At 40.1% G+C, this 25,025-nt stretch overlaps 1 protein-coding gene across 1 annotated transcript in view; it reads left to right on the top strand.

Annotated features, from left to right (window-relative positions):
• Window positions 1-25,025, top strand: part of POU6F2 (POU class 6 homeobox 2) — a 527,063-nt gene that overhangs the window by 487,502 nt on the left and 14,536 nt on the right. Inside the window, exon 8 of the mRNA XM_069084552.1 lies at window positions 19,545-19,713. Within this exon, the coding sequence (XP_068940653.1) occupies window positions 19,545-19,713 (169 nt within the window). The remainder of the gene's footprint in view (window positions 1-19,544; window positions 19,714-25,025) is intronic.

Raw genomic sequence — 25,025 nt, forward strand, 5'->3', positions numbered from 1 at the left:
TCGTGATCTCTTCCTCTTCTTTGGGGACTGGCTTCTTCGTGATCTCTTCCTCTTCTTTGGGGACTGGCTTCTTCGTGATCTCTTCCCTACATTGAATTTCAATTCTGTTGTTTTTGTTCTTGCCATTTCCATCATTTTACTCATTGTGCATATTGTTTTCCTGGGTCTGCTTCATATCAATTCATATGTTTTCCATTTTTCTCTGTTGTCTTATTTTTCATTTCTTGTAACATTATGTTCATGAATCACAATGTGTTTAGCCACTCTTTAATCATTGGGTATCTACTTTGTTTCCATATTCTTATTACTCAAAAAGTACTGCTAAAGAATGTTGGTTTACATGCAGCCTTTCTTTTTATCATTGACCTCCTTGAAGCATATGCCTAGCAAGGGGACCTCTGGGTCAAAGGGCATAAGTAGTTCATTTTACTTTCTTTCTTAGCACAATTCCAAGTTGCTTTCCAGAATGGTTGAATCAAATCACATTTCCACTAACAAGGTCTTTTCACATCTCCTATATTCATTACCACCTCCTTTATCATCTTTGCTGATTTCTTAGATGTGAAGTTAAACCAAAGCTATTATTGATGTTCATTCTCTTGTTATTAGTGATTTAAAACAATCTTTCATGTTCTTGCTAAGAGTTTGAAGTTCTTCTTTTTGAGAACTGTTTTCTAATGGCCTTTGATCAAGTATACAACAGGAAGATTATTCATAGAGTCAAGGAGCCCATCCTTGAACCTGAGCTTGGTATAGTGAACAAAGCACCAGACTTGGATTCAGAAAGATCACTGCCATAACAACATTTTTAAATGTGTTTTATTGTTTTGTCCCCAAATTTTAGCATATTTCCTGGCACATAGTAGGTGTTTGATTAGTGCTTATTAATTGATTGTTTCTCTTAGGTAACAGTGGGACTGGAGGTTATAGCAGAATATCAAAAAGATTCATGTGATTACATTTGTATGACTACTCCCCCCACCAGTGCAGATTGTCACCCTTCCATACCTCAGTAGAAGGTCTTCATGTACTGTTGCAACATAAGGAATTATTCTCTAGTATCCAAGCTTCAAGTAAGAGACTCTCCCACTTAGCCATACTGTTCCACACAATGCCAGGTACATGGATTCTGTTACCATGACTATGCTCAAAGTCTTTCCAATCTGCTAAGACCAGTCAGGTGTTTTACTACGATGACAGAACCTTCAGAGAACCAGATAAACAGGAGGAGCCAGAGAACATCTTCTAATTCACCTCTTACCTGTCTGAGAGTCTTTGCGATGGCATCCCCATCAAGCGGCCATAAAGCTTCTCCCAGAGGAATGAAGAGGATGCCACTCTCTCCTAAGTCAACCTATCCCATTTCAGTAGTCCTCATTATTGAATTTTGTCTCATCCCAAGCCTCAATCTGCCTCTCTCTACCTTCCACCCATTAATGTTAGTTCTATCCTCTGAGACCAAACAGAAAAAATGCATTCCTCCTTCCATACGACAGCCCTTCAAATACTGAGGACAGACATCACGAGTCTTCCATTCTGCAAAATAAACATCCTTAGCCCAGTTCTTTCAAGAAATCTTCTTATAGCACAATCTGCAATCACTCTATCTTGAGCACTCCCCACCTCAGATTCTCTCCAACTTGTCCATGTCCTTCCTAAAATGCAAAGCGAAGAACTAAATACAAAACAACAGAAAGGGTCTGACAGGGGAAGAGTACAGACTTTCATTTATTCTTGACTGTGTTTATTTAATGAAGACTAAGCATGGTTGTTTTTTACTGACATGAATCATTTCTTGACTCATAGTATATGTGTAGTCTGTAAAACCCACACAATCTTTCTCAAATAAACTGGTGTCCAGTCATGGTTCCTCCAGTTTTTAACTTCTACATTAATTTTTATTTTTTTTTATTTTTCTTATTTTTTATTTTTGGAGGGCAATTGAGGTTAAGTAACTTGCCCAAGGTCACATGACAGTTTTTGTGTTAAGTGTCTGAGGCCAGATTTGAACTCAGGTCCTCCTGACTCCAGGGCCAGTGCTCCATTCACTGCACCACCTAGCCATATTTGGTTATCACGTTAGCCCCTCAAGATATTTTGGAATCCACAGAGCCAATACAATATCTACCATGTTAGCTAGCCTTCCCAGTTTTGTGTCAACTGTAAATTGGAGAAGAATGCCACCCATGCCTCTATTGAAATCATCTTAGACAATGTCCAGTAGCAGAGGACCAAAAACAAATCCCTGGAACACTTTGTTAGACTCATCTCTCCTAGTTAACCTTGAACCATTGAGGAAGATTTTTCAGTTCAGACATTCAATTAGTTCCAAATCTACTGAACTCTAGTCTAAATTCACATTTATCTCTCCATTTCATTCACAATGATGGCATGAAAGACTTTGTCATATGCTACGCTGAAATCTAAGTTACCTGCATCTATGGCATTATCCTGAACTACCAGTCTAGTTGCCAAATTGAACAGAAAATGAGATTGGGCAAGCCTGAGCTGTTCTTGATCAAGTTCTGCTGCTTCTTAGTGACCATTGCCTCCTTTTCTAGATGTCCACACAAAATCTCTTCAATAACAAGTTCTAGAAATTTCCCGAGAATCAAAGTCAGTTTTTGGTACTATAGCTCAAGACTCTACTCTCTTCCCTTTTAAAAAAAAATCAGGACATTGACATCTCTCCAATTCTGCAGTGATCTGTTCTCCATAATCTTTCAAAGACCAATAAAAGTGACTCTGTAATCCTGCCAAAGTTTAGTACTCACTTTTGTGGTAAGAGATGGTGATGCGGACTCATTGAGGACAGCTAGCTCACCTCATTATATCTCTTCTGATACTTACTGTGTTTTGACTCACTAGTAGGCATTTTGGTATGTCTGTCCCAGTCCAAAGATGAAGGAAAACAGAAGCAACATGAGAGTTGTACTGCCTTTTCTATTCCCCATTACCATCATCTTACTCTTTCTAAGTAGCAGGTCTAGACATTTCTTGTTATACTTCATCTTTTTTCCCAATACTTTTAAACATTTTTATTTTTAAAAAATATTTTGTTCACATTAGCATCACAATCCTCAGATCATGCTAAGCTTTTGTGCTCAACCTCAATTACCTGCTCTTAGTGATTTTTTGAAATCTGCTTTGATGAATGTGCTGTCTTTAATTAGTCATGGGTTCATCGATCTAGAATTGAAAGGGACCTTAGAAATAATTGATATCAATCCCTCATTTTACAGTGGAGAAAACTAGGCCCAGAGAGGGTAAGTCACTTGCCTAAGGTCACACAGATAGTCAATAATACAGCTAGGATTCCAACCTCCATCTTCTGACTCGAAATCCAAGGGTTTTCCCACTACGCTACATACCCTTCATCCTCCTCATTTGAATAATTTATTTTTGTCTTCAGAATTTCATTCTTGAGCTTCTTTCATTTCTCATGGACTAACTCCCTTTATAAAATTTTAGGCCATAGGATTCTACCAAAGTGTTCTCAGAACTTTCTGAAATCTGTTCTTTCCATAGATAGGGGGCATATCAGGTGCTCCATGAGGAGTATCAGAGTGGCTGGGTCCTTTACCATTGACCCCAACTAATGAAGGAGCTGAGGTCACTATTCTGGGCCACAGTCAAATGAGTGGAAGATGACCTGAATGGGAAAAAATCATAAATAAATGTCCTGAGAGGGCATACATACACATAGCCCTGCCCCTAATTCTGTAAATATGTGTTTTCCTCTCTCTGTGAACTAAGGAAGTTTCTGTTCCCATATTTTGTGAAATATCTTATTGTTGGAACCAGCCTGCTTTGAAATCAGACATTTGTCATAAATCTTGGGGAGAAATAAATTGCCCAACTTTTCTACCATACAGTAGAAATCCTTATTTCTTTCATGACTGTCTGTGCCATATTTCTTCATGTAAAGGGTTATATTTAAAGAAAAAGTTTGAAGACTGATATCCCCCAGCCTACCAATGATTTTGAGCTCTGTGCCTCCTCCTGCCTCAGGACTTTATGGCCCATGATCTCCTCTGAGTCACAGCCTTTATATCTGGGCTTCAGACTTGCTCATCTCCTGCCGATTTACCCGACTTGTTAACTTTACTACCTGTTTCAAGGCATTTCAAATAGATCTGAGCTAGACTTTAAAAAGTTAACACCAGGAAATAAAGGAGCTCATTTATTTCCACTGCTTTCCATGGAAAGGGAGCATGGAGTGGCAGAAAGAGTCCTCTACCAGGAGTCAGAAGGCTTGGATGGGAGTTCCATCTCTGACACTTGAAGAGCTATGAGATGCTGGCCACGTCACTCAACCTCTGTTGTTTTATCTATGAAATGGAGCCGATGTCCAGAGTACCACCTACGGCACTGAGTTACTGTGAGGAAAACCCTCGGAGAATCTTCAAGCACAACAGCCATAGGTGTGCTTCTGTATTATTGTTGCATCCCCAAACCTAGCACCATACCTGGCATGGCACACATGCTTAGTGAATGTTTGATTGATCAATTCATTGATTGATTAAACTTCCTTTAATTCTGCATTCATCTGTGCATATAGATATTTGCACACAAGTTGTCTATCCCATTTGAATAAAAGTTCCTTAAGGGCAGGAACTAGTTCTACTTTTTGTTTGTAGTTTTAAGAGCCCTTGGCACAGGGCTTCCTTAAGAGCTTAGCTCACAGATGGAATTAGAATCCATCAAACAAATGCAAAAGACAGCGTTGGAAAAGGCCCCCAAGTCTGGTGACAAACTGTGTCTACTATCCAACAACGAGCCTACTTCTGTTCACAGAGGCTCATTATTAGAAGACTGGCTGCAGAAAGATGGATTTTTCAACCACAGCAATTCTTTTTAAAAAAATAACTTCTATAGTGCTTATTAGCTGCATCTTAGAGCACAATGCATACACTGATAAAAATCACTATTTTCGTAATATGTGCTAGACATTGTGCCAAGCACTGACTATACAAGGACAAAAACTGAACATGGTCACTATCCTCAAGGAATTTAGATTCTATTGGAGGGAAAGCACACACACACACAATATCATGCCTCCTCTGGGATACTCCCCTAAACTGTACTTGAACTCGATATTTGGGTTCCCAGCTGGCAGATGCTTCTCCAAGGATCTGTACCCTGTAGATCTGCACTCCTAAAGTCATAGCTCATGAGCCCCTACTGGTTGGCTTTCACTTAATAGTCAGTCAGCAAGCACAATTAGCTCCCAATTAGCAAAGGCATTTACTTAAATGGTACAATAAGACTAGTAGATACAAAACATTGCCCCCATAAACCTGAGCTCTGCCCTCCCACAAGCCAGGAGAGGAATGAGCACAGACTTAGTGTACATTGGTGATGAGGCACACATGAAGCCAAGGCAGCTTTCTCCTCAGTACATCGGGATCTTAATATTCATTGTCTCCATATAGCAAACTCTCTACAACTATTCTCTAGGTACTCTCTCTGATGAACGGGTTGTTTATCTGGGCTCCTAGGGTCTGCTCCTCTTTGCAGCTCAACTCTTGGTTACAAGGGCTAATTCTCCCTTAAATCCACAGTCAGTTCTCATCTTCATGTTCAGTTGAACTGCTCCCTCCCTCAAATGGCTGTATTTCTGTGTCTGTGTTGGTCTGGGGAGCATGTGTGCATGTCTACTCAATTGCTGGCTCTTTCCTGAACTCTCCTAAACTGGCAAAATCAGCGATTGCTGCATCAGGTTCTCCTACTAAACTAGTAGCTCTATTGTCTAATGGAGGAAGAGGGACAGAGAGACCCTCTCCACTGACTGCCTTCTGGTAGGCACAAAGGTTCTATTCTACAAGGCCACTCTAAGTTTGGACTCTCTCAGTCTCTTGCTATGTTGACCAATCTAGAGTTGACAGATTTAACAGTTTCAAAGGTTCCAGAAATGTAGCCAGCCAATTTGAGACACACTTTTTAATTCAATCAAAGAACATATTCATATCTCATGAAAGGATGGCCAGACATAGCATCCTTTTACAGCACTTGTCAAGCTTATGGTATATACCAAGAATTCCTCATTACTTCTGCCACTTGCCCTTTATTTTTTTTTTGCCTTTTGGAGGGCAATTGGGATTAAGTAACTTGCCCAAGGTTACATGGCTAGTTTTTTTGTGTGGGTGTTAAGTGTCTGAGGCTGGAACCAAAGTCCGGTCCTCCTGACTCTGGCCAGCGCTTTTACTCACTTTGCCACCTAGCCGCCCCTTGCCCTTTATTTTTAATGATATCAGCTGGGGAGTGGGAGGAATCAATTGATCAATGACGAACCCCTCTGCCTTTGTCTAGCTGCCCTCTAAACCAGAAAAGCAAGTACAAAGAAATGCAAAAAGGAAGAGAGCCCTCACTGCTTGGGGGAGTAGGAAAGGCTTCATGAAGGAGGCAACACATAAGCAGAGTCTTTTATGTGGGGTGGGGAAGACAGATGAGGAATCTGAAAGGTGGAGGTAAGGAGGGGAAACATACCTGGCAGGTAGAAAGCTTGTGCAAATGCATGAAGATGAAGGATGCATTGCCAAGCACAGGGAAGAATGGGCCACCCCGTTTGGCAGCAATGTTAAGTGTGAGGGCAGGGAGAAAACTCCAAAAAAGGAGATCATGTTCCCAGAGGATATCTGGAGGCAAAGCAGAAGAAAGGCGAAAAGCAAGATGACTTGCCCCAGATAATGTATCATCCACTAGAGATCAAATGAGATAAAATCCATGGAAAGTGCTGCCCAAAGTTTAAAGTCCTGTAGAAATCTCAGCTGCTGTTGTTGTTGTTAAGCTGAGGAAAGGACCAATAATCCTCTGTAATTTTATCTGATATTGCCCCAAGGCAGCACTGAAATCTCAATCAATAATATTGCTGGAAAAAGAAAACTAATTCTCTTACATGGTATTTAATAGCAGGGTTATTTTTAACATAGAAAGCTGTGAAATAAAGAAAAATGTAAAATGTTCTTTGCCTCTTTGGTGATGGTGGCAGAGTGGTGGGATGGGGCAGAGTGTTCAAAGTGTCACAGTTCTAGGATTTCATATGAAGACTGAGTGAATGCATGAATGCAAAGCCTTTAGGAAAAGTATTTACTAGGCAGCTAAGTGGAGCAACAGATAGAACGATGGACATGGAGTCAGGAAGATCTTAGTTCAAATCCAGCCTCAGACACTTACTAGCTGTGTGACCCCAGGCAAGCCACTTAACCCCTGCTTGCCTCAGTTTCCTCATCTGTAAAATTGGAATAATAATAGCACCTACTTCTGAGGGTGCTGTGAGAACAAGATTAGGTGACATTTTTAAAGTGCTTTGTAAACACGCTAGTGCTATGTAACGGCTAGGAATTGTTATTATTACTGTGTGCTTTGTCAAAAGTGCTATGTAAATGAGCCATTGGGAAAAGAGAAGCAGGATCATTTTTATTATTTTATATGTCATTTTATTTTTATTATTTTATGATCATTTATTATTTATTTGGTTTTAACTGTTTATTATATATAATATAATTACTATTGATTATCACTGTTCCAAGATCCAAGTATGGAGAGAGCAGGAGATGACTAAGCCGGGGGGGGGGGGGGCGGGGAACCAAAAAAAGGGAGAATATCCCCACCCTGAGGGAACTTACCCTCTCATAGGAAGAGGAAATACATGTGTGTATATATGTGTGTATATGTGTACATATATACACATACATATATACATACACATACATATATACATGCACATACGCATACACACACACATATATATATATATATATATATATATATATATATATATATATATATAAAAGTCAGTCAATCAGCAAACATTTAATAAACACTACGGGCCAGCCACTGCTAAGTTCTGGAAAGTGGTGGCCAGAGAGGGATGTTCTGCTTCAAGAAGCTGCCACACAGGAATGGTGAGAGTAGCCACAGTGGGGTTGATTGGCAGACCCTTTTGAGTAGCAATGGCAAGACTGAATTGACTTCAGTTGTAAAGGTGGATGTGAAATCCTTGTCCAGTGACCAAGGAGTGGACAAAGTGCTGAGAGGGCTGAAGCAGAACAATGCTGATACCTCCATGACAAATGAAAGCAGAAAACAAAAGGCAGGAGCAGCTCAATGAAAAGATAGCTCAGAGACTCTCCTTAGGAAGACAAGAGAGGATCAAGGGGAGCTGGCTTCACTCTCCAAAGGCAGCAGGAAACATCATTTGATGGGGCACTTAGTCATCTTCCCTGGCTCCCAACGAGCATTTGTAAAATAGATGCCTTAGATAATCATAGCTTATGCACCAGAATCTGTTACAGAGGAGATGGAAAAGAGTGAAATGCTGTAAAGAACCTGATGAGACCCTCCCCCAAAAATCAACATCAACATTCACACTGGACAGCTTTGATGCAAATAATAACCACAAAACAAAATAATAATAACAAATATCTGGTGCATACTGCTTTAAGGTTTGTAAAGTGCTTAAGCATTATCTAACTCAGTCCTAAGAGAGGCATAGGAGAGGACAGCAAAAAAAAAAAAAAGTTGGAAATTATAAGTCAGAATTAAGAAATAAAAGAATTTGAATTATTTCAGAATACACAGAAGTCATACACACATACACACACAAAATTATGAACACTTTCTTCAAGAGGAGAACTGGGAGGCATTAGACATTATTACCAGGAAATAATATTACCATAAATAACATTTTAATAATAATAGTTAGCATGTACAAGGCATTTTTGCAGGAGTGTACAAAGCCAGCTTGTATTGGGCCTCAAGAACTGATTGTTAAATTTTCAATATGAGCATTTCCGCCTTAGAAATCGGCAAATGCTATAAATGAAGGCTTGATTTACCATTTTCTTGATTGTCTAGACTTAAGAAAGTGATAGAGAAATGGTTAAGAAAGCAGATTAAACTGCCAAGTGCATCATGCATTTTTGGAGAGCTAATTATTAAACAATTACTACCCCACCCCTGACTCTAAGGTTTGCAAAGTGCTTTGCAAATATGATTTCATTTCATTCTCATGATAACTCTGGGAAGTACGTGGTGTTATTATCTGAATTTCACAGATGAAGAGACTGAGGCAGAAAGAGATTAAATGATTTACTCAGGGTCGCTCAGCTAGGAAGTATCTGAGACAAGATTTTAATGGAGGCACTCCTGACTCTAGGTATGGTGTGCCACCTAGATGCCTAATTACCAATGAGGAGTCATTTCTTAATCAGCTATTTGTGGACAGTCAAATCATTGGCTTGCTAAAAATAAAAATAAAAAATCAACATCCTTTCAGAAGATATAATATTTTAAAATACGGGGTGCCCTACAGCCAAATCTATTTAAATATGTCGATGAATCAGTCAACAAACATGCAAGCTATCCATGCATAAAAGTACAAAATGGATAAAGAAATAGACATCAAAATATTACCTTTTTCTGTAGTCTGATTCCTTCAAGTTTTATCCAATTTAAAGAAGTCAACACAACAAGGATGTCAAAATAGCCTAGAAACTCCTTAATCCAACAAATACTTGATCTCCTTGCCAAGCACAGAGATGTGAAAGCCATGGGAAACATTAATTTACAATATAAACTCATGTGAAAAACTTTTAGGAGAAGGATTAAGAAAGATTTTGAGGAACACTCATAAAATAATGAGAAACAGTAGAGAGGAAAATTAGTATAGACAGCTTGGTGAGAGACTCAATTAAGTCAGATGATCTAAAGAGTATTTAAGGGCAAAATTGGAAGGCAGACAACAATCAAGTGTAAATGAATAAACAACAAATGAATGAAATTTGTAAAGATTTCTCTAACAATTTTTCCCTCAATAACAGCGGAACTATATTTGGACTTTTACCTAACAATCTACATTTTGCTACATCATGAAGCAGAAATGACACCAGAGAAAACAAAGAGATGAGGAAAAGTTGGACCAGCCCAAATGTACAAAGAGAAGATCCACGATAGAGGTCACATCATTGAGGGATCAATTCTCAAAATATCTAAGAGAAAATATTGAATGATTGAAAACACTCATAAACATAATTACTATCCCAAAAGGGATTTCAAGAGGATATCAATAACTACTAATTCATGCACCTTCCATTTTCTCATGTCTACAAAATCTTTGAGGGAATAATTTGCACATGTGTTGAGGATAACCTTGATAAAATATAAGATAAGAATAGGAAGGATTTTGCAAATCATTTTCTCTAGCAGACCAAATGTTTGTAGTCATATAACTTATTAAAAGTTGAAGAGTATACAAAGTCCCACTGGTCTTATTAGTTCACTATGGCAGGAAAAAAAAGCAGGTGATTCAGTAAAGTTAAATGTTACCTCCTCCAACAAGGTGTCTCCCACTTATATGGTGAAATGACATAATGAGGAAAAGCAAGAACAAAAAGAGAAGCTTTGGGTTGATGCTCCTTTGATTGGTATTATCCAGCGAGACAGAAAGCATTGCTCCCCAAGTGTATGTCCTGTCATGGCATTTGTCTGCTGCAAAGTCTGTAGGAAAGGGGGAGCCCCAGTAATGGGGAGGCCCTCCAGATGCTCCTCTTTGTGGATGATACCATGAGGATTTCATTAAGCCTCATAACATTACAAAGGCTTCTAAATGGGACCCCAAATCACTCAAGAGTTCAGGTTAACTACATACACCAGAAAACCCAAGTGGCTAAAGGATGCCTGTTATCCAGATGATAATATGCAGCTGAATGAACAATGCATAGATCTAATCCTTCAGTGCATATCCCTTGGACAGACACAGCAGATAGGAAGTACACTGTATCTGGAGCTGAAGAGGTAGAAGAAAGAGGAATGCATTGCATTTGGGAAATCAGGCCGTGCTTCCACTGACCCCACACCTCTCTCTCAAACAAAAGCCCATTTCTGTAATGCCTATATTCTTCTGCTAATTATTTATGGCTCCAGGTCATGTAATACTATTATCTCCAAAGAATTAAAACTGAAGATCATTCAAAGGACAATGGAGACACACATGGTGCAGATAAACAGGCTGAAACACAAGAGCAATGATGAACCACATTCATGAAGCATCATAAAAAATATCATCAAAGAGACACAAGATGAGAAAAGGAGTTGGGTTACTCAAATAACAAGATCAAAAGATGGCAACCTGAACGCTCCTTTGGCCGTCCGGCAATGTTAAGATATCCAAAGGAAGGCTTCGACCGTGCTCTGGCCCCCTCTGGAGAACCTATAGGAGAACACGAGTGAAGGAATGAGAGTAGCACAGATATGCAGACAGGGATGGGTTGTGTGATCTGCATCATTGCAGTGAAACCACAGACCAGTGCAAGGATTAAAGAATTTTTTAATTTTTTTGTCTTTATTAATTTGTTTGTTTACAAAGTTTCAGTTCCACAATCCCTTGAGTTTCAAATTTTCACTCCCTCCCTCTCTTCCCTCCCCACCATGATGGCATGCAATCAAGTATAGGATCTGCAAATACTTTCACATTAGACATTAGTCAGGTTGTAAAGAAAGACTGTATCAGATGGAATGAACAATGGGAAAGAGGAAACAAAACCAAGCAAGAAAAAGAATGAGAGCAGGTAGTTTGCTTCAATCTGCATGCAAACTCTGTTCTTTCTAGTTCTTTCTAGTTCTTTCTCTGAATGTAGACATCTCACTCCATCATGAGTCTTTTGGAGTTGTTTTATAACCCTGCATTGCTGAGAAGAGACCAGTCTATCAAAGTTGGTCATCACACATATGTTGTGTCTGTAATTGTGTACAAATTTCTCCTGGTTCTGCTCTTCTCACTCAGCATCAGTTTGTATAAGCCTCTCCAGGTAAATATGAAGTCCATCTGCTCCTTATTTCTTATAACACAATAGTATTCCATTACATTCTTATACCACAACTTGTTTAGCCATTCCCCAACTGATGAGCATCTCCTTAATTTCCAATTCTTTGCCACCACAAAAAAGAGCTGCTATAAATATTTTGTACATATGGAAATTCCTCCCACTTCTATGATCTCTTTGGGATAGAACCCTAAAAGTAGTGTTGCTGGGTCAAATGAAATTATTTATAGCCCTTTGGGCATAGTTCCAGATTGTTCTCCAGAATGGTTGAATCAGTTCACAACTCCACCAACAATGCATTAGTGTTCCAATTTGCCCACATCATCTCCAGAATTTGTCATTTTCCTGTTTTGTCATCTTAGCCAATCTGACTGGTGAGACGAGGTACCTCAGAGTTGTTTTGATTTGCGTTTCTCTAATCAATAGTGATTTAGAGCATTTTTCATATGCTTATAGATATATTTAATTTCTTCCTCTGAAAACTGCCTGTTCATATACTTTGACCATTTATCAATTGGGGAATGACTTGTATTTTTAAATATTTGACTCAAATTTCTATGTATTTTAGAAATGAGTCCTTTATCAGAGACACTGATTGCAAAAATCTTTTCCCAATTTTCCACTTTCCTCTTAATCTTGGTTACATTGGCTTTGTTTGTCCAAAATCTTTCCAATTTAATGTAATCAAAATTATCCATTTTGCATTTTATAATGCTCTCTAATTCTTGTTTGGTCATAAAGTCTTCCTCTCTCCATAAATCTGACAGGTAAACTATTCCTTGCTTTCCCAGATTGCTTACAGTATCAGCCTTTCTACCTAGATCATGCACCCATTTAGATGTGATTTTTGTAAAGATTTTTTTTCAAGATATGAAGTGTACTTTATACTTTTATGCACTTTCAGTAGTTCATCAGCCCTTCTCAGTTCTTAGTGATGATTGTTTATGGATACAGCCAATTGCAACAGATAATACTGATGCCATGTTGTGAGCATAAAAATGGATGTCCATCTTTTCCTTTAGTAATCAGTAAACTACAAAAGTACAAAGCATCATACATTGTCATCCACATCCACACAACTTGAGGAGTGTGCTATTTAACTGTGTGGGGAGACTCTGCTTTATAGGAGTAACTGTTTCAGTGTTTACTGGAAAGTGTCTATTGTGTCAAAACCAAATAATTTTTAAATAGTTTTATTAAAACAGAATAAACTCTTAGCTGAGAAAAAGGTCACCCATTTTTGTTTTGTAAACTATGGTGCTTTTTTTCTGGTTGGCAAGCATTTATTTTTTTATTTATTTACTATTAGTTTACAACATTCAGTTCCAAAATGCCATATTAATAATCCATTAAAAAATAAAGAAATGAAAACAAATTTTTCATAGCATGAAAGTATGGAAAGTGTGGAAAATGTTTCTACTTTCATATTTTTAAGTATTGATCACAAACACAGAGTTTTTCTAAATATCTGCTTTTAAAAATCAAGAACAAACATTATGCTCCACACTCTAGAGTAGGGCAGGAACTATGTTAGCCTCTGCAGCATTCCGAATTCATTGTCTGCATACAGTGGCATAAGGCTGAGAGAGAAACAATGGTTCTATTTTAGCATAATAATATAAAGCTTGACAGGGAAGGCTAGTGCTCACTATTTTTCAGATTCTATCTGAACTTCAGAATTACAATTTGAATCATAAGACAACAGAGTAAGTTGAATTCATTTTTTTTCTGAACCAAGAAGTTATGGCCTTAGTATATAGTAAAATCCCTCTTCCCATTCTTAGAGAAATAGTAAAGAATGTCTGGAATGGAGCTAAAAATATAGAGTGATGGACATGGTTCCAGGGATGAGGTTAATCTAATAAGACATAGTAAAAATATATTTGCCCACAGTCTTGCAAATCTGACCATGAGGTCTTTAATACTAAAAAGAAAGAGAAAGGAAGAAAATAGCTTGTTTAGGTTCACCAAGCTAGACACCATAGAGAGTAGCCACAAAACAGAAAGAACAGCAATAGAGAAGTCCAATAAATCACAGGAGGCAAAATCTAAGGCAGTTAGTAATAAACCCCAGAGCTTCAGATGTCTATACACAAAGCCTAAAGTGTAAGTATCAAGGAAGGTGAATTAGAGATACTAATGAAAGAAAAAAAATTAACAATGTCATTTGGTGGGAATTAGGAATCAAAGGAGCTAAACGTGCAGAATGTTTAGATGAAAACCAAAGGCAAAAGAAAGAAGTAGCATTGCCATGTGAGCATACTATAGTCCACCTGGACAGAAGAAAGAAAGAGATGGCCAATTTGGGAAATAGATTACAAGTATGGAAAAGAAGCATGATATAATAGTGATGAGAGATTTCAGTTATTTGGATTATCTACGTGAATTCTTGCTGCCAGAAATGGAGAAATTCCTAAAGTTTTAAAAGGAAGTGGAAGTCATGGGACAACTGCTATTCCAAGCTTGATTCTGACCAAGCAGAAGTAAATGGCTGGTGAAGTAGAAATGAAGGGAACCTTGGGGTACAAGTACTCCAGGATTCATGATGGAGAAGGAGGAAAACTGGACATAATGTGCTAGATAAGCAAGATTTGGGAGAAAGTAGATTTCAGAGGGCTCAGAAAAGATTAAGTAGCATCATATAATCTAAAATCTAAAAGGAATGTTGGCCCAGGAGGTCTGGATGGGAAGTTCTTAGGAAAGACAATTCTGAGGACACAAAGAGAAATCATTCAAAGGACAATGATATTTGGACAAAACGAAAGTGAGTATTATGAACTTGAAACACAAAATAAGTTAATCACCTAAATGCCTTCATTGAGTTCAAGCCATCAAGCCCCTACTGGCCTAAGTTCCAGGGTATTGAAGTATCTAGTGGATGTGATCACCAACAACAGTCATTTGTCTTTGAAAGATTGTGGAGAACAGAAGTGCCTTAGAATTGGAGGACTAGCAGGCTTGTAAGATTTACAGATAAGAGCTGGGAGGGAGAGCTCATATGTTGGATGACATGAGGATTTGAAAACATCTCCCCAAGCTAAAACACTGGTCCAAATCTAAGATGAAATTTAATTTTTAAAAAAACAAGTAAAATACCTCATAGCTGGGTTCAAAAAATCAACTTTGCAAATACCTAAAAGGGAATCCAGGGTTAAATTGCAGTTTATCTTTTAAAAAGAGTTTAGTGGAATGCTACCTCAAAATGAGCTAATAATGTGATAGGGCAGCCAGATGAGCTCTTGCCAGCTTACACCACGTTGAGAGGAAATCAGTGGTCACCCTGTGCTCTGCCCTGGTCAGATCACTTCTTCTGTGTCATGTTCATTTCAAGGTCCCACATTTTGGGGAGACCATTGCTAAGCTGAACATTATCCAGAATAGGGGAGCCAGGATACCGAGAGCCTAAATCATACCTCAGGAGGATTAGTTCAAGAAAAGTCAATGGAGTTGAAAATATTTAGCTTAGAAAGAGAAGTCTTGGCAGGGTTATGGTAGTTGAAAGAATGTCATATGGAAGAAGCCTTAGATTTGTCCTCCCTAGCCCCAGAGAATGGAATTAGGGGCTGTGTGGTGTGAACATGATGGAGAGGCAGATTATGGCTTGATATCAGCGGAAAATTTTCTTTACCATGAGAGCTATCCAAAGTAATCTCGCTTTACCTTTGAAGGCCAGGGATTCTCCCTCACTTCAGGTGAAAGCTGGATGGCCTTAATTAGATATTTGGCAGTGTAGGTTCTAATGAAGGTGTAAGTGGAGGTTAATGAACTCTGAAGTCTCCTCCAATCCCATTCTGCAATATTTCTGTTACAGTACCAGTGGGAGTGCCTGTGGAGGATGACATAGAGGATTCCCCATCTTTTCTGTTATCTTGTCCCTTTTGGACAAACCTAGAGCTAAGTTCTTACCAGGCTTGACTTACCCTCTCTGAGGATTGGTTTAGGCTGTGCTCTTTTATACCATCACCTCCCTCTCTTCCTTGCTCCTTCCTCTCCAGAGATTTCATCAGTCAATTGGCTTCCTCTTTGCCTGGGGGCAATATAATGGTCCTCGTGTCCAGGGTCCGTGTAATTCCCTTCTCTTTTGTGGAGTTCATATCAGATGAAAAGTTAATGACAAGAGCTCAGAGCTCTCAGTTAGGAATATTCCTACTATTAGGAAAGAGGTTTGACTCTCTGCCCTAATTTCATATTATTCATTTCTAGCTAACTCTTGGTTTTATATTTGGGCCAAAATCAATTATAGTAAGCACTTGGTCACAGGAGTAAACTGACTGTGTTATTGTGCCTGTTACTGGGAAAGCACAAGGAAGGGAGAAGGGGAAAGATCTTTTGGAACTTCCCTTGAAGAGCTGAGTACAACTGGGAGCTTCAGTCCTCCCTTCTGGGGTGCCCACAGGTACCTGCTGGCTCACCTAGACCTCTTCCTTCTCTGTAACAATTCTGGTCTCCTTGCATTTTCTTCTCTTGCCTGTTACCTCCATGCCACCAATTCTCTGCAGCTCCATTTGGCTGGATGTGGCAGGATGCACTATCTCCCTCACTGCTTCAATTGCTCAGCTCATATAATCCCCACTTAATGTCTTATGGATCTTGTGAACTCTCTTAGAAGCTCCCAGGAATAACTCAAGTCCACCTTCACAGTAGTCTAGCTTCCTCTCAGAACTAAAAGGGAATGCTTGTCCTTCTGAACTACAAATCCCAGGATGCCATTCAGTTCTCAAAAACTCCTACACAGACACACACACAGACACATACACACACTGCAATTTTTAGATATTAGAGTAGCTAATGGAGTATTGGTGCTGGGGGAGAGGAGGGATATGGTGTTATCAGTATTAGGGATTAGACTTTCTCTGTAATTTTCCCCTCCTTTTTCCCCATAGAAAGGTAGCATGGTGTTGGGAATTGAAGACTGGCTATCAGATCAGAAAGCCCTGAGTTCAAGACCTGCTTCTGACACATTTTGTCAGTGTGACCTTAGGCAAGTCACTTAACTTCTCACTTTCCCAAACAAATCTCTTAGATAATAGACTGAGCAGTTGCTAATCCACACTGATAGTGTAAGTTTTCCCCCCCTAGACAGTGAAATAACAGGTGTAGTCCAAGTAAATGCCATGTGTCCTGGATGGGTTTGAGCAGAGCCATAGTTGCAAAGGGCAGTCTCCACAGGTAGATTACGATTGATCAATCAGGCCTCAGAAGAGGCAGAGTGAGTGGGGCATTCTGGTGGGCCATGAAAAGAATTTCTTTGATCTAAAGAGAAATCTCTCCATGAGATTCAGCTCCTCACTTCTCCTCTTGCCTGCCTAGGCAAAGAGTACAGGCTCCAGACTACATTTTTAATGGGTGTCCATGTGTTTGCTTGTCGTCCCACCAACATCATTACTGTTGGATTGCTCTAGGTTCCTATGATTGGAACTATGCTTTCAAATCTTCAGCTGCTCCAATGACTGGGATCTCATCAATGCACATGTTCCCCCAACAATGCAGATTGCAGCCCATTTACATCGACTCATCATTGTAACTCTCCTACAGGGCCTCCCATAAACTTACCAGAGGGGCCCACCCAATAGACTGGCAACCTGCCTCGCTTTCTCTTAAGGTTAGGAGAACCAGTGGAGCACATTGACTGCCCATTGGTGTCATTTCTGTCACCCAATGACTCATACATTTCTTTGGTGGCATCTTTCTCTCTAGTCCTCTATTGTAATTCCTTGAAATATGTCAAAGACTGCTCACTGTGTTCCATTCACTTCTCCATGGACCTGCAAATGATATTCAGTTTGAACTCTTTGGACATTGTTGTTTCCATGTCAATATTCAACAACATCAGGAGAATATTTTTATTTAAAAGGTGGTTCTTTGTTTCAGGGAGAAGTTTTGGGATGATTGGAATTATTTTTACAATATTCTAAACACCAGTCAGCCCCTGTCCTGCTCCTGCTCAACGTGAGGCCTGGATCATTGTCCACTTTCAGTGTCTGTAACAGATATATGTCCTGGTGACTGAGTCCTAGAAGTTGTCTATCCAACTACATGTGTTATTTAGAGGGATTTTTTAAATTAAGATCTCTGAACAACAAAATTAAATTGGTTATTTCTCATGCCCTGTCCCTTGATAGCTCAGCATGCTTCATCACATCTTGGAATTGCCAAGTTTTGAATGTCCTCCCATGACCCAATAATTCATAACTGTTGTCTTCTGAATGAACTTGGAAAGATAACCCAAAAGGTGGTAAACTGATTTGTAGTCTGTATTTAGCAAATTAAAATTAAATTTAATCTTCGGCGTGTAAGCATGTCCCTATAGAGAATGAATTCACTGGATTCAGTTGTTGATTGAACAATGAGAAGATTGGCTGGTTACCATGAGCAGATGCTTAATGTTACTCTATTGATTGTGATGTTGTCTTGGATTCATGAACTAAGGGAACCCTGGGCTCGGAGACGTGAGTTTTCACTTTATATTTCCCAGAACTGGGCCACCATGCCATCTCCCAACTACTTCCAAACTGTGTGTACCCTCCCAACTATATGAATCCTTTGTGCCAGCTTTGTCCCATGCCTGGAATGCCCTCCTCCTCCCCTCTGCTTTTTGAAGTCCTGAGCTCCCTTCAAGGCTCATCTTAAGCACCACAGGAGGTCATTCCCAATCTCAAGTCAACAAGTCAGTAAGGATTCATTAAGTACCTACTTTGTGCAAGGCCCAGTGATAAACCCTAGGAATACAAAGAAAGGCTAAAAAAAACACTCATGACTCTCAAGGTGTTCTGTCTGATGGCTAGGACATCAGGCCAACTGGGATGTACAAACAGGATAAACTGCAGATAATAAACATAAAGAACACGCTAGCATTAAGAGGAGATTGGAAAGGTCTTCTTGCAGAAGATGATATTTCATCTAGGACTTGAAAAGAGCCAGGGAAGCCTGGAAGAGGAGAGAAGGATCGAGAGAGTTCCAGGAATGGAAGAAAATTGGTAAAAATATTCCGAGTTGGGAAATGGAGCGTCTTGTGTCACTGGATTATTGAGTTGAGGGCAAATGGTGAATGGGTGTAAGAATACTGGAGAGGTTGGAGGAGGCCAGATGATCAAGAGCTTCCAAAACCAACCAGAAGATTTTATATTTAATAGTGGAGGTGATCAGGAGCCACGGGAGTTTACTGAATAGAAGAGTAGCATGTTTAGAACTGGGCTTAAAAATAATCTGACAATCCAATGGAGTTTTCCCAGTCATTAGTACTTTCCTCCACACATCCTATCTGAAATTACTTTGTGTTTACTTTTGTATGTATTTTGTATTGATTTATCTGTGTATATGTTGTTTTCTTTTGGTAGAACGTAAGCTCCTTGAAGGCAGGGGCTGTCCTTGTAATCCCAGCTCCTGGCATATTAAGGGGCTTAATCTTTGTTAAACTGGCACAAGGAGTCCTTCAGTAACACATTAGGGCTCAAGTATGCAGAAAAAAATGGTGGGTCGTAGGTGTCCTGAGCCACAAAAAGAATTCCTTTACCCCTTCCAGAATCACTGGCAAAATGGCTGTCAGGTATGTTGCAAAATAAGAAAGGAAAAAAAAGCCTTCACAGCTGTGTCCTCACAACTCCCCTCATGATTAATAGTGATTCAGTCTGTACTTGAAAGGCTCAGGATGATTTTTTTCTCTAAATCTCTGTCTGTGTGTGTCTCTCTTTCTTTCTCTTTAAACATTTCAACATGTAGCTCCACCAACCCTCCCAGACACCAGTGGGTCCAGCTGCCTCCCAGGCCAACCTTCTGCATCTGGCTCACAGCCAAGCATCCATGTCTCAAAGTCCTGTCCGCCAGGCTTCCTCTTCCTCCTCCTCCTCCTCCTCCTCTTCAGCTTTGAGTGTTGGCCAGTTAGTCAGCAGTAAGTATCCTGCCTGCCTCTGTGTGTATCACCTCTTATTTGCCTTTTTGGTGCTGCCTCTCTCTCTCTCTCTCTCTCTCTCTCTCTCTCTCTCTCTCTCTCTCTCTCTCTCTCTCTCTCTCTCTCTCTTCCCCTCTTCCTCTCCCTCTCCTTCCTCCCTTTCTTCCTATTTCTCTCTCAGTGAAGAAGCATTTCATTGACTCACTTTACAAAAGTTCCATGGACCTGCTACGTGAAATAGTAGGTGTGGAGAAGATGGAGGTGCATTTCCAGAGTTACATTTTAACTGAGATCAAACAGAATCCCTCCCCCCACAAATGAAGTCCATCCTGGCTCCATCAATTTTCCCTTGGAGAGCCAACTTCTAGTCATGAATGAAAGAAAAGGCATTTATTAAGTACTTACTATATGCCAAGCCCTGTGGACATAAATATCAGCAAGCAAGACAGTCCCAGCCCTCACAAAATTTGCTTTCCAGTAGAAGTAGTGAATATGGGAAGCTATGGCCAGGAAAGGCCGTTTGGGAAGCCACAGGGATGGGGAATAGAGACACAGGAAAATTGATTGATATGTCCTTTCCCAAAATGGCAGGGCTGATTTGATGTCTAAAGCAGGTGAGGACAGGGGGAAGGATGCTATATGCTCTGCCACAGAACCAGTCCTGGCATGCTGGAAGGAAGCATCTGATATTGCACTGATTTGTGTGCTCAGAATCTCAGGTCTAGAAATTAACTACAAGAGGCATCCAGTTGGGGGGCCAGGTTTCTGCTCGGAATGTCTGAAGTCTCCTACTGTTCTATTTGTAGGTGCTGAGGAAATAAAAGAGAGTTCATTTGTGTGCTGGGGGGAGGGGGCATTTGTGCTTAAAGGACTGCCTTCTAGAGCACAGTGCCACTCGCATGTATGTTCAGTACCCAGTGAATTGAAATGAGACCAAAAATCCACGTACAACCATGCAAAGATTCCAGGCTACAATGCATCAGTCACCAGGAAGGCAGTCTCCACAATTTGTAGAAATAGTACTTGGCCTGAGACAAAGGCCACAAAGTTAAGATGACTAAAGTGCAAGGAGCAGTGGAATATTCTCTTTTAATGCCCATTACTTACTTTCAATGCATCTTTAATATGCAAGTGTTCACACAAAGAATGTTTGCTAGGAAAAACATTTTAAGAATAAGCATTCTCATGTTTTGCAGGTAAGTTTAGTCTGAACTTCAATATTATTCTTTGAAATAATGAGTCTGTTCCCCCATCCTGGTCTCTTTCCTCTGAAAGGTCTCCAAATTGGGCTAGACAAGGACATAGCTGGACTGAAGAAAGGCCAGGGGAGGATCATTAGGATGACAAAGGCACCACGCAAGGACCCACTGAATAAAATGGGCATGCATGTTCTGGAAAATAGATCCCCTGTGGGGAACATGATAGCTGCTGTCTTGGCCCTAGAGAGCAAAATGAGGAATGGTAAACATAAGGTACAGAGAGGTAGGGTTCAGCTCAATAGAAAGGAAAATCCTTACTGATTAATGCCACCCAGATCTTGAAAAGGCTCCATTGGGAGCCAGCTGCCCATCACTGGAGGCCTTCAAGAGGAGACTAGATAAGCACTTGCCTGGAGTATTGTTCTGAAACGGGTTGAAAATGACAAACCTAAAATTCATTGGCATTGCTAAGAAGGGATCAAATTAACTCACATCTAGTGTCATGTTAAGGCTTATGAAGCACTTTCTTCAAAATAGCCTAGTGAGGTCAAGTAATCTCTGCATTTACAAGATCAGAGAGGTCATTTGCCTAATTCCAGATCACAGTCTGGAAAAAGCAGAGGGAGAACATGAGACATGCTGAAAGACTAACAAAATAAATGTCCTGGTTTCCAAATATGGAAGAAAGTGGATTCTTCAAACTGTAAAACAGTGAGCCTGATTTCAGTTCCTAATAAAATTCAGGGATGTGTCATTATGAGGATGATCTGTCAGCACTGGGAAAGGTAAGCATTGATCAATAGAGCCAGCATGGGTTCATCAAAAGTTGGTCATGCAAAGCTAATCTCATTTCCTTTCTTGACAGGCTTATTAGTCTGGTAATCAGAGTCAAAGATACAAATACGGCGTACTGGAATTTCAGCTAAGCATGTGACAAAGCCTCATATGTATCCCAGTGGACAATGTAGAGAGATTTGGAACTGCATCTGAGGGGAACTTGAGTCTCCCAAGGTTCTGTCCACAGTTTAAGGAGGACATTGATAAGCCAGAGTGTCCAGAGAAGGGTAATTGGGATGGGGAAGGGCTTTGGGTTCACCTCTCATGAGGGTGGTTAAAAGGATGAGAGATGTTTAAGCTGGAGAAGAGAAGCCTTACAGATAGCATGCTAGCTGTCTTCAAGTATCTGAAGGGATGTCAAGGGGAAGAGGAATTAGTCTTGCTATATTTGACCCCAGAGAGCAAAATTAAGAAAAAGATGGAAGGAGCTGTCCACTTTTAGGGGTGCTGGGTCCCCCTTGCTCATCTTGGTTGACTTCAGAGACCAGACAACCACTTGTCAGAACTCCTTCCAAGTATGAATTAGTCCAGATGCAGTCACTTCCAGTTCAGAAATTTGGAGAATCTGATTGGGATTCTGTCCTTGGCTCTGTGCTGATCCTCATTTATATCAACGACATGGACAAACATGTAAAGGGATACTTATCAAATTTGGAGATAACACGGAGCTGGAGGGATAACTATCCTATTGGATGGTAGAATAAGACCCCAAATAGCTCATTGGGCTAGGAAAATCGTATACATCTAACAAGATGAAATTTGATATGAATAAATGTAAAGTTCAGTTTTTAAAAACCAATTGCACAATTAAAGGATGGATGGGCATGGAACCATACAGTAGCTTATATAAAATCAGTCTGGGATTTCCAATGAATTCCTCAACAGCATGAAATGAAGGCCAAAACAATGGGTACAGTTTTTGGGTTCCTTGGCCTAAGAGCCAGAAGCAGAGAAATGGTGCTTCCATTGTTCTTTGCCATGACCAGGCCACAGCTAGAGTCTTGTGGTCAGTCCTGGGAACCACATTTTAGGAAGAACATTGACAAGCTGGAATAGGTTCCAACAAGGGCAACTGTGATAGTAAAAAAAAAGTTGAAAATGAGGCCACAAAAGAGTCTCTTGGAAGAATTGGTGATATTTACACCACCACCACCACCACCCCCCAGAGAAGCAAAGACATGGTAAGGAGAGACATAAACATCAAATATCTGATGGTTATCATGAACAGAGGCGATAGACTGGTACTATTTGGCTCTGGAGGGTGAAATGGAGTAAGAAGTGAGAGGTACAGAGAGGCAGATTCATTCTCAATATAAAGAAGAAACACTTCTTAGCAATTTGAGCTGTTCAAAAGTGGAATGGGCCCCCTTTGAGAGGGAGAAACTCCATATACTTGAAGGTCTTCTGGCAAAGCTTCCAAGATAACTTCTTGGGGGATGTTGAAGAAGGGATACCAGCTCCTGTCAGCTAGATGATAATTTAATTCCCTTCATTTCTAAAATTCTATGTGTCCATAATAAATAGAACAGCTAATTCTTGAATCCACACATTCCAGCTCCAACTCTTGTACTCTTTCCATTGAACTTGTTGCCTCTTGCCATAATGATGGAATTCTCTGTTGGATGGCCCAAAAAAGAGGACACCATTAAGAAGCCCTCCCTGGGGCGGCCAGGTGGCTCAGCGAGTAAGAGCACCGGTTCCAGTGTTGGGATGACCTGGAGATCGAATCCCGGGCTCAGACACTCAGCACCACACCCAGAAATAACTGGCCGGGTAACCTTGAGCAAGTTACTTAACCCCAATTGCTTAAAAAAAAGCCCTCCCTGCTCTGCATCTGACTCACCACCAGCTATTGCCAGACATTACTCAATAGGCTCTAAGTGGCAAACTCAGTTTTCTTTCTGGAGTGAACAATGGGCAGTGTGATGTGCTCTTCTGGTAACCTCTTAGAGTCAAGAGACATTGCCCCCTGAAAATGCTACATTCCATGTGGAATACCAGAAACCAAGTAGGGAGAGGATATGTGGCATCTTGGCTCACCAGGAGACAGTCCTCAGAGCTGGAACAACCTGGGTATTCAAATCCTGCCTCAGACACTCACTCATTGTGTGTGCCCAGGAGCAATTCCCTTAACCCTTCTGGGTCTCACTCTTCTCATCTGTAAAATGGGGAAGTTGGACTAGAGGGTCTCTGAGATCCTCTCCAGTTCTGCATCTATGATCCATAATCCTCTCAAGGATTTTGCTCACTGCCCACCTGTACAAGAACAGCAAAAAACCTAGGATGTAAGAGCAGAAAGGAGCTTTCTGGTCCAGGTGCCTCATTTTGTAGATGAGGAAATAGCTGCAATCATCTATATTAAGTTTAGTCCCCAAGCTAAATCAATTTTGTGACACTATCTAGTTTTCTGAGACTCTTAAGGGTTTGTGTAATGTGTTTTGGCTAATGACAGAACAGAGTAGGAGAGAGCTTTGTTTACTTTTTTTTTTACTAAAGTTTACAGTAGTTCTATCATGAATAATAACGAATTGACTTAAGGAAGAACAGGTAGATTGGTTACGGGCCCTGGAATGTGACAATAATGCCTGGTCTCTTACTAAAAATGCCAAAACATTCTTTGGGAAGATTCATGCACATTTCGTGAAAGTGGAAACATGCACTGGGGAGATGAGCACACATATTCTTTTAGGAACAAATAATAATGATTGTAGTGTTGGGAAGAATGCACAGTTAATCCACCAACAAATGGCTAGAGCTAAGGACCCTAACGAGAGAGAATGTTAATCATTCTCCTCTTACAAAGTTGTGCCTTTACAACTGAAATAAAAGTACTCTATTCCACCCAAATATAAACAAGTCCATCCTTCCCATTTTTCACCAAACATCAAAATCCACCAAAGGTGAAAGGAAATGACCAGATACTAAAGTCCAATGTCTCTTACTCCAGCACAGGCAGGGCCTCCTCAGACTTTATTTTCCCCAGCACTCTCTCCCATTTGCTCAAAAATAGGACTTCATCCTACATCCACTCTTCATCCTCTATTCTTTGAATGTAGGAGTGGGTGACTCAGTCACTGGCCCAATGCAGAATGGTGGCAGTCCTGAAATACTTTTCCCTATTTAACCTCCATATTGTGGTGTACCCACTTCACCTGATATGCTTGGTTATTTTCTCTCAACTAAAATACCCCCAATAGAACTGTGATTTCATCAATGTAGATAGATAGATAGATAGATAGATAGATAGATAGATAGATAGATAGATAGATAGATAGA

This window comes from Petaurus breviceps, unplaced genomic scaffold (assembly GCF_028583685.1).
Source record: "Petaurus breviceps papuanus isolate PSGF00001 unplaced genomic scaffold, PetGlider_PUasm1.0 174, whole genome shotgun sequence".
Lineage (NCBI taxonomy): Eukaryota > Metazoa > Chordata > Mammalia > Diprotodontia > Petauridae > Petaurus > Petaurus breviceps.